A 10,297-nucleotide genomic window follows, 5' to 3' on the forward strand; every position below is an offset into this window, starting at 1 on the left:
TGGCTGCTGTGAACAATTCTGGGTCTTCTCCTCTGGCCACAGACTTTGTCACCTCACACTGCCACCCCTCCACCTCCGAGAGGCAAAGTGCCTTGGGGCGCTGGACCACTTTGGGGAAAACAGAGCTTCGGGGCATTAGGAGCCACCTCCCCAAAGAGCAGTGACTTTCTCCATGACGCACTGAGACATTCAGCAAAGGTCGCGGGGTACCACGGACGCTGACACCTGCCGTCACCAAGGCCATCGACGTTCCACACACCCATGCTCTCCCACGTTGCTCGGACCCGTGCAAAAGGGTACAGCCCTTCCGGGAAAGAGCGTGGCTGCAACGCGTCCGCCCTACTCTCTGGCCCAGTAATTAAATAACCGTGAATCTGTCTCAGAACGTAACTCAAAGCAAACATTATGCACACAGGTAAGTACTTCCTTACAATAGTGGAAACCTATAAATTGCTGAAATGCCTGCAAGAACTAAAACCTTTAAGCTACGACACATACATTAAAAATGTTTGTAGTAGGTTTTTAAAACGTGAGGAAATATTTATATAAACACATGAACTCGGGAAGTCCAAAACTCAAATTATGTGGACCATTCAAAGTATGAACAGAACGACTGAAACAATCCACAGAAAACAAGAAGAATGAGACACGTCAAAACGGGAGGCAGTCGTCCTTGGGTAGGGAGATTATTTTTACCTCTCCCTCATTTCAAAATTAATCTGAAGTGGGTTATAAAACAGCCGTGCCGTGGGGCAGAAGAAGCAGGCACGGAGGCAGACGGGGAGAGAAGAACACGGGCAGGAAAATAAGATAAGGCCAAGGATAAAGCTGGCGCGTGAGAGGCACCTCTCAAGTTCCCACACTTACAAGAGCAAATTTGGCTCAGAGAGTTCCTAGGACTTAAAGCAGAGACAGACACTTAGAAACTCACTTAACAAAATTCATGGTGTTCACAGGATAAAGTGCAAACCGTTTCTCAGGATAAACACCGCTCCCACCCTCTCCCCGACTGGTACTAGGACTTAAGAAATAGTTCTTAGAAAAGGCACTTAGGAAAAGGACTGTGTTATAATAGACAAAAGTCCTTAAAATGCCCCTCCACTCCTGCGGCCCCACGTTAAGCTGATCTTCACAGGAACCTGGAGCCTTCTCCCACATGCCGCCCCCCAGCTCCTGTCTGCCGCATTTCCCTGGCTGGCATCTGCAGCGGGCCCTGGGGTCAGCGTGCTGCACGCATCCCACTTACCCATATGTTAGATGGCTCCCAGCTCGGGACGTGTTTGGACGGCAGTGCTGTGCACCTGCCCCTCACTGGTGAGAATGAGCATCCCGTGTGCTTTCCCAGCCAGCCTGGGATACGAACGCTCACCTGGGAAGGACTGGCTCGGAGCCCCGGGACCAGACCCTGCAGACTGTGCTCAAGGCTGAGCCCCTCATCTGCCTCCAGCGAGCACCCAGATCCACCAAACCCAGCACGGCCCCCGCGTGTTCTTCATCGTGTTCACAGGGGGCCTGAGAGAATGCCAACCTCGGTCCCCAGCCTCAGGGAGCCAGAAACGCACGTTTCTCCATCTTTACATCATGGGACCTCATTCCTCTTTGGAGTCCTCATTTCCAGCAGTAGTCAAACAAAGGCTCGGTCATCACTGCCCCCCCCCCCCCCAATGATTCCAGGGCCATGTCTAAGTTCTGGAAGGGTTCATTTCCACTACAGAGTTCATCACGTGTCCACATGACATCTGGTCTCCTGAAGTCCATCCCTGCAGACTACACCTCCGTGGTCTTGACCTCAGGGCCCCTTGGGGTCGCCTGTACCACCCACCTCCCCCAGCCACGTCTGCACTACACCCAGCTGATCAGGGAAACATTCTGTGGCTCCCAGCAGCTCTCAGGAGCACCCTGCCTGGTCTCCGTGCACAAAGGATTCATCTGCCTCTCCCCCCGAGGTTCAGGGCAGGTGCTCCTCCTCGGGGACAGTCCGGTACGTCTGGAAACATCTCACATTGTCTCCTTTGCGTTGGAGCGAAGTGACTCAGAGCGTCTCAGAAGCATAGCAGATTCTAAGCTCACTCTACACTTTCCTCCCCTCGCCTCCGCCCCATGAAGAATACCTTCCATGGTGAGGAAGGAGAGAGGGGCCAAGAAAACATGCCTGTTGATATGCATACTTCCAAATCTTTGGTCTCTTGCTGGACATCGGCTCTTGGAACCAAAAGTCAGGCATATGGCTCTTCTGCGGCGTGCCCTCTGCTGCAGGGAGGGGCGGGGGTTGCCCTGTGTCACCCCCGTGTCCGGAGGGGCAGCCAGGTCCTGAGAGAGTGCGTCAAATACCCTGCTAAGGACAGCACCCTCCAGCGGCCAGGACGGCTCCCCCCACAAGGATCGTCCACAAACAAGGACGCCAGTGAACACGACTGTCATCGTCTTCGCCTGGGGAGCCTGCTCAGCGACGGCCCCATCAGCACAAGAGCCCGCTGTGTCTCACACGCACACGAGAACACAGTGCCACTGAGAGCCAAAAACTCCGTGACTGCCTGTCTCTAAAATGCGGATCCAAATCTCCACGTACACACCCCACTTCGGAGAGAGGGGCGTGCGTATTCTTTCTGGTCTTTCAAATGTCTTTTCTACCTTGGCCACGGTTGTTCCTTCTGATCTGACGATATGTACTTGAGTCTATTTTCCTACATGTGTCAGCAGTCTGTTTACTTTTAAGGTCAAAGACCGTCCACCTTTGCAGAGTCTTACACAATTTCTAGAACCGGCCGAGAGTCTTGGGCAGTATTTCTGTATGAAAGGAACGTTTAAAACCAGCATCCGATAACAGAGGTCAGAGGTCAGGGAGACCGGGCTTCAGGCTGTTGGGTGCTCCCCTTATTCCTTCCAAGAAGCAGGTGTTTCTTGAATAAATGACAAAAGTGATACAGGTATATTCTGAGCCTTTGGTCTCATTCCAGGACAAGTGCGCGGCGGGTCCCGGTGACCACCAGCTCCCTCCAGGTCACTCAAGCTTGTGGTCTGCATCCAAGTCAAACTCACAGACCCACATGTTCACGGGACCCATCATTCTCCTTTTGAAAGCCAGAAAACATGTACCTGTCTGCCTTCATTCTACGTGCTTCTTTCTCATTCTTTACAATTTCTCCAAAGCGCCACCCCCACGCCCAGTCCTAGAGGCCACACCTTGGGCCTCCCCTCCCCAGACGCCCGGAGCGCATTAGTTAGGCTGGTTTTGCGTGTTAGAATGCTAGTTAACACTTCACACCGTCAGATCACCGCCCTCACCCTTTCTGACAGTCTGGGAATTAAAATCTATATTTTAAGAGATTAAGGGATTAAGAGATTAGGAGGTACAAACTTCCAGTTATAAAATAAATAAGTCACAGGGATGAAAAGTACAGCGTGGGGAACACAGTTAGATTGGAGCAGCGTGTCTGGTGACAGGTGGTGACTGCCTCGGTCACGGTGAGCGCTGAGCGGGGTGCAGAAGGCTCGGCGGGCCACGTCGTACACCCGAGACTAACAGAACGCAGTGTGGTGACCACTCTTGGATAATAAATATTAAAAATTAACGTAAGTAAATAACTACATAAGGCATTTTAAAAAATCTACATCGTAGGGGCGCCTGGGTGGCACAGCGGTTGAGCGTCTGCCTTCGGCTCAGGGCGTGATCCCGACGTTATGGGATCGAGCCCCACATCAGGCTCCTCCGCTATGAGCCTGCTTCTTCCTCTCCCACTCCCACTGCTTGTGTTCCCTCTCTCGCTGTCTCTATCTCTGTCGAATAAATAAATAAATCTTTAAAAAAAATAAAATAAAAAAATAAAAAAAAATAAAAATCTACATCGTAGCCCCTTTTAGGGACCATTCCTGATTACGGAAGGAAAAATTAAGGCGGAGGAAATTAAAAAATGGAACGTTCCTTTACCCATTTGTCCAATACGGGTTTGACCTTATATGTGGACTTTTTCAATAAATACAGCCTTGTACCAAAAACATATTTTCTCATGGGTTCCTCAATAATATTTTCCTTTCTCTAGCTAATGCAACATAAGAACACAGCAAGTAATACATAAAACATGCACCATACGTGCTAATGGATCGTGCACATTACCGGTCAACAGCAGGCTATCAGCAGTGACGTTTTGGGGAGTCAAAGTCACAAGTGGATTTTTTACTGTGCAGGGCGGGGGTCGGTGCCCCAACCCTTGTGTTGTATCGAGCGCCAACCATACACTAGGCTCCGAGCCCAAACTCCAATGGAAGCCTGTCTGCATTCAACCGTCAGCAAGTGTGGCATCACGTATGAACGAATTCGGGTTTTGTGGTTACATATAACCACAGGCAGAATGGAGGCGGGCTAACAGCACGGGCTAATCCGAATTCAGATGCTGCCACTTTCTGGTTGTGAGTCTCAGACAAGTTCCTTACTCTCTGAGACTCACTTTCTGCATCTGTAAGATGGGCTTAATAACAAACCCTACCCAGTTAGGTTTATCTGAAAAGTCCCCCAAAAAGTCATCTTCATAAATCACTCAGCACAGTGGCTGGCATATAATAATTACTCAAGAAATCAGCCGTTATTTTGATCGACCAAAGTATTTCCTACAGCACTCTGAATTACCGGGAGGAAACACAGCACCAAGTAATCTTACCACTGGGCAATGGTTCTTGTAGCGGTGTTCCACAGTCCTAAGCATGCTTGAAAATTGATGGAGCCCTTGCCATGTCCAAAAAAGACCGGAGAGAAATCGAAGCCAGAAAGAAAAATACACAGTGTGGCCCCTAGAGGAATGTAAAACTTAGAACAGAGACAGAATATAGTTTTAGGATGTCACCCCTATAAATGGTTGGAAAATGGACACACAGAAGATATTCATGTCCAAATCCCTTGAACCTCTGAATGTCACCTTATCTGGAGGAAAAAAGGAGAGTGGGATCTTTGCAGATGTGATCGAGTAAGACGGGAGACGATGTAGATTGTTCTGGTGGTCCCGCGATCCCTTGTAAAGGGAGGCGGTGGGAGACTCAGGCCCAGAGAGCAGATGATGATGGGAGGACAGAGCAGAGCACAACTGCACGACGGTAGTGATGCTGCTAGGACGTAAGGTCTGCAGGCAGCCAGCTTCCAGAAGCTGGAAGAGGTAAGACACGATTCTCCCCTGGAGCCTTCTGCTGACACCTTGATTTTGGCCCATTGAGACTGATTTTGGACTTCCGGCCTCCAGAACTGTGAGAGAATAAACTTCTGTTGTTTTAAGCCACCATGTCTGTGGTAATTTGTGGGTGGAGGAATGGATGGATGGATGGATGGATGAGTGGAAGGATGGATGGATGGATATATGGAAGGTTGAGGGTAGATGGATAGAAGGATGGATGGAAGGATGGATGGATGGATGGATGGACGGACGGGGGTGAATGGATGGGCAGAGAGAAGGATAGTGGGTGAACAGATGGATAAATGGATGGATGGGTAGAAGGATGGATGGATGGATGGATGGATGGATGGATGGAAGGATGGATGGAAGGATAGATGGATGGATGGATGGATGGATAGGGGATGGACGGATGGATGCATGGAAGGATAGTGGGTGAACAGATGGATAAATGGATGGATGGGTAGAAGGATGGATGGATGGATGGATGGAAGGATGGATGGATGGATGGATGGATGGAAGGATGGATGGATGGATGGATGGATGGATGGATGGATGGATGGAAAGATGGGTGGATAGAAGGATGGATGGGTGGATGGATGGATGGATGGATGGACAGGGGGTGAATGGATGGATGCATGGAAGGATAGTGGGTGAACAGATGGATAAATGGATGGATGGGTAGAAGGATGGATGGATGGATGGATGGAAGGATGGATGGATGGATAGGGGATGGAAGGATAGATGGATGAATGGATAGGGGATGGACGGATGGATGCATGGAAGGATAGTGGGTGAACAGATGGATAAATGGATAGATGGGTAGAAGGATGGATGGAAGGATGGATGGAAGGATGGATGGAAGGATGGATGGATGGATGGATGGATGGATGGATGGATGGATAGGGGGGTGGATGGATGGATGCATGGAAGGATAGTGGGTGAACAGATGGATAAATGGATGGATGGGTAGAAGGATGGATGGAAGGATGGATGGATGGAAGGATGGATGGATGGATGGATGGAAAGATGGGTGGATAGACGGATGGATGGATGGATGGATGGGTAGACGGGCAGATAGGCGTGGGTGGATGGATGAATGAACAGATTAATGAACAAAAGGATGGATGGATGAACGATGATTGGCTGAATAAATGGATGAGTAGATAAATAGATGAGACAAATATAGGAGAGTATTAGCTTCTGCAATAGGGTATTTCTGGAGTTCTGTCTTGTTTTTCATTTTTCCTCAGCTTTCAGAATGGAACTAAATTAAACAGGGCCTCATACTTGGAATTCTACCTTTCACTGCATATAAGATTTTTTTATGAAATTCTATTTGTTTTAACTTTATTCAGAGAAAATGAAAGTTAATGATCCCCCTGTTTCCTGGCCCTTTAATATTGACACTGTTTAAACGTAAGCAATAAAGTCTCACTGTCTCTCGGTCTCTCACACACACACCAACGAGCTCCCTCCTAGATATTTCTTCCTCCCCTGAAAGTCTGGATAAGGCGTCACTGTAAACCAAAGCTCTTCTAGTCCAGGGCTGTACTGGGCTTTTCCTGGACGTGGCCTCAACAGAGGTGGTGCTCTGCCCCATCAGGCGTCTCTTCTGACCTCAGATGGAAGCCACACACGCACAAACACACCCTGCAGGACGATACACTAAGAAAGCCACGGCTCAGGACACTCGCCCCCTCCGCCGGGCACAGGCAGAGCGCTGGGCCAGCACAGCCGCGAGACAGGGTCCCCGTCCGTGCAGCAGCTCTCTCCCAGCACCCCCGGGGCTCGGAGTGTCCGCTCCTCACGGGCATTTGCAGAACAGAATGACTGTGCAGCACGCAGGGGAAGGTCAGTGTGGCAACCTTCTCGATCTTGTGCACGGAAACCACCTGCTCTCTGCCCAGTGCAGGGTTCTCACCCATTTGTCTTGTTGCCCCTACGTCCCATACTCCCGGCCCTCCCTCAAAATGAACAGCAAGACATGAAAACGCTTCCGCAGGCTGGCACAGCCCTGGTTCACATCAAGTTCCCAACAAGAGGGGACACCTGGGGGGCTCAGTCGGCGAAGCCTCTGCCTTCAGCTCAGGTCATGATCTCAGGGTCCTGGGATCGAGTCCTGTGTCAGGCTGCTTGCTCAGCAGGGAGTCTGCTGCTCCCTCTTCCTCTGCCCCTCCCCCCTACTCATGTGCACTCTCTTGCTCTCTCTCTCTCAAATAAATGAATACAATATTTTTAAAATTTTTTTTAAATTAAAAAAATTCGAGTTCCCAACAAGACTAGACCCTGCATAGGAGACACAAGCTCTCTGACAGCTCGACATTAAGGCCGTTCTCCAGAAAAGGTTGGGGCCGTAGGAACTTCTTCATTTCATAATATCATCTCCAGGTCCCTGTGGAAGTACAAGCAATGAAGATTTCTTTTTGTTTTTCAAAAGATCTATATAAGAGTGGGTTTGCTCTGTGACCAATCACTTCCTGCTCATGAAATGTAAACACATGTGAGGTTCAAGGAAATCAGCCTGGAATTAATATGTGCATTTCTGTTCATTCAAGATTTCCCATTTGGAAGGAAGGAAGGCAACACAGTAAAAACAATGAGATGCCGAAGCAGACATTTAATATTTGGAAATCATCTCCATTTTTCCATCAGACTAACCGGGCACCTTGGATTATATGTATGCATGTGTGTATGCGTATGCCAGCTTCCGGTGAAAATCCTTTTAAATATAGTCCGTTTTGATTTCGAGCTGGCTTAAAACTTTCGGGGGGCCAGAGACTCTTAGAGGGAAAAGTGATGGGAACACAGGGAAACGGAATGAACCATCCCTGCATTGAGAAATCACATCTGCACCAGGAAGTCCTATACAGCACGAGGGCATTGGACGGGTCAAACTTGTCCTTGTTCTCGGGTATCACGAGAAGATCATGGAACGGCCCCTGGCCCAGCTCTGCGCTCGCTCCGTCCAAAAACCCACGCACAACTGATCCACTTCTCTCTCAACAGTGCGGCTGAGGTAAGGTCTCTACATCCAACACACAAAATGTGTCCCATGCCGGGCTCGTAGCATCACGTATGAGCTGAGACCTCCACATCACAGAGGCCCTGTTTTAAGGACATTTTCAGGGTTTGCACTTGAAAAAGTTCAAAGGCGTCAGGAGTACTGACAGTGTTCTCCACGGCTGCTCAGCCTAATAAAGAAACCAGTAACAGAACTACGTACGCACCTGACGAGACACGATAGTTGGGTCATATATACCAAGCTATTCTGTAACTTTCTTAATAAAACCTTGTTATCGCAGCATAAAAACAGAGAAGCCTGTTCCTATTAGAAAACCCAGTGACAACCAATAAAAAGCATGCCTTGCAGCCAATATGCAAGTCTGCTGGGCTGCTGTTGCCGGGGATTAGGGGTTTTTTTTTAACCTCACGTCTGCCTGGGTTGGATTCACTGAATTCATCAACCTTTTCTTTGGTTTCCTGTGCACATATCATAAATCCCGGAGGCTCTGGTCCTCGGGATCGCTCCAACTCCTAATTAGGAGCCGTGAACCCACTGGCACAGCGCTGGAGAAGAGAGCCGGCAGGGTGAGCAAGCTTCCTGTCCCTCAACCCACAGCGGCACAAACCCCAGCAAGCGACGGTCTTCCTCTAGTATCTTTCGGAGCCCAGGCACTGTAACCCCCGTGATTCCGGAAGAGCTCACAGCAGAAAATTCCTGTAATTCAAAGGCTCTGTGCATAAGTGGCTTTGAAGTTTCTGAGAGAGATCTCATCTTCAGAATCTTATGAGAAATCTGTTTACAGGGATTTGGGGGGCACACACTGGAGCCTGATAAGAATCCCCACTTTCCTCCTCACAGATCTCCCTGTAGGAGAGGAGACGCTCACAGGCAACCGCACGCAAACGAGAGTCCGGATCAGTAAGGAGAAAGAACTGCTGGTACTTTCTACCATCTCCTGCTTGAATCACGTAATTTCTCTTCAAGGAATTAGCGTCCTGAGCGTCCAGCCCGGCTATGCCAGGGACAGGCTGCGGTGCTGCCTGAGGGGGAGGGAGGCACATGGGGGCTCGCTGCCTCTCCTCACAGCTTCTGGTCAGGGCCCTGCTGGCATAACTCGGGGGACAAGTTAGGGTCTGAACTCCGCGTGGAAGCCGTGCGGGCGCGGACCAGCGGCCAGGGGAGGGCGGGAGGCGAGAACCTGCGCAGAAAAGCCCTCAGGGCTGTCTTAGGGGAACTCGGGTCACTCTCCGAGCTAAGCGTCGGGCCCTGTTTGCAGCAGCCTCCCCGGCACGAAATACATTCCCATACACGAAAGTGCTCTAGAATTATCTCCTCCCAGGTCGGCGCCAGCAGGGAAAGCCAAGTGCACATTCCAGGGCCCTTCCAGGTCCTTCCAAGCACCCTCCCCTGACCTGTAGCCCAGCCCTCCCACGGCCCACCTCTCCTTCCCAGGTTCTCCACGGCCCCCTCCCCTAATTCAGGGCTATTTTCCCTGGCGTCCCTTGGCAGTCTCCCCCAGGGCCTCCCTGCCACTTCCTCCGGGGAGGCACCTGCTGCAAAGGGGCCGCCTGCGCGCGTGCACACGCGCACACAGCACCCACGCCCTCCGTCCCAGCCACCCCAGCCACGCACACTCCCACACCCTCACTCCCGGCAAAGTTAGTCCCGGGCCAGAGGAGGCGGCGGCGTCCCTCACCTTTGGAGAACAGGGCGGCCAGGCTGATGAGCACGGGGGACCAGTGGTGCCACGGCGTCCCCATCTCAGACGGGCACATCCCGGAGACCCGAGCGCGGCTCCTCTGCTCCCGGCGCCGTCGGGGCGCAGACCAGCGGTCGCCAGGCCGGGGCCAAGCGGGCTGCGCGAGGCGAGAGCGGCTAGGGGCGCGAGCAGCCGCGGGGCCCTGCGCCCTCCGCCCGCCAGCCCATGGCCGGCCGGGCGACGACCGCGCGCGGCTCCAGACTCGCTCCCCCGAGGCCGGCGCGCGCCGCAAACCCCACCCCTCGCCCCCGCCGGGCGCCTCGCTCGAGTCCGCGCGGGGTCGGCCCTCCTGCTTGGCGGGCGAGGGGCGCCTCGGGAGCGCGGGAGCCGGCTAGCGCGCGCGGGCGGCGGGGCGGCGGGGCTGCGGCGTCCGGG

General features: G+C 51.8%; 1 protein-coding gene across 1 annotated transcript in view; it reads right to left on the reverse strand.

Moving 5' to 3' along the window:
• TMEM132D (transmembrane protein 132D) overlaps positions 1-9,938 on the reverse strand; it is a 544,075-nt gene extending 534,137 nt beyond the window's left edge. Inside the window, exon 1 of the mRNA XM_048221636.2 lies at positions 9,860-9,938. Within this exon, the coding sequence (XP_048077593.1) occupies positions 9,860-9,938 (79 nt within the window). The remainder of the gene's footprint in view (positions 1-9,859) is intronic.
• Positions 9,939-10,297: the final 359 nt, after the last annotated feature.

The sequence above is a fragment of the Ursus arctos genome, unplaced genomic scaffold, assembly GCF_023065955.2.
Source record: "Ursus arctos isolate Adak ecotype North America unplaced genomic scaffold, UrsArc2.0 scaffold_34, whole genome shotgun sequence".
Classification (NCBI taxonomy): Eukaryota; Metazoa; Chordata; class Mammalia; order Carnivora; family Ursidae; genus Ursus; species Ursus arctos.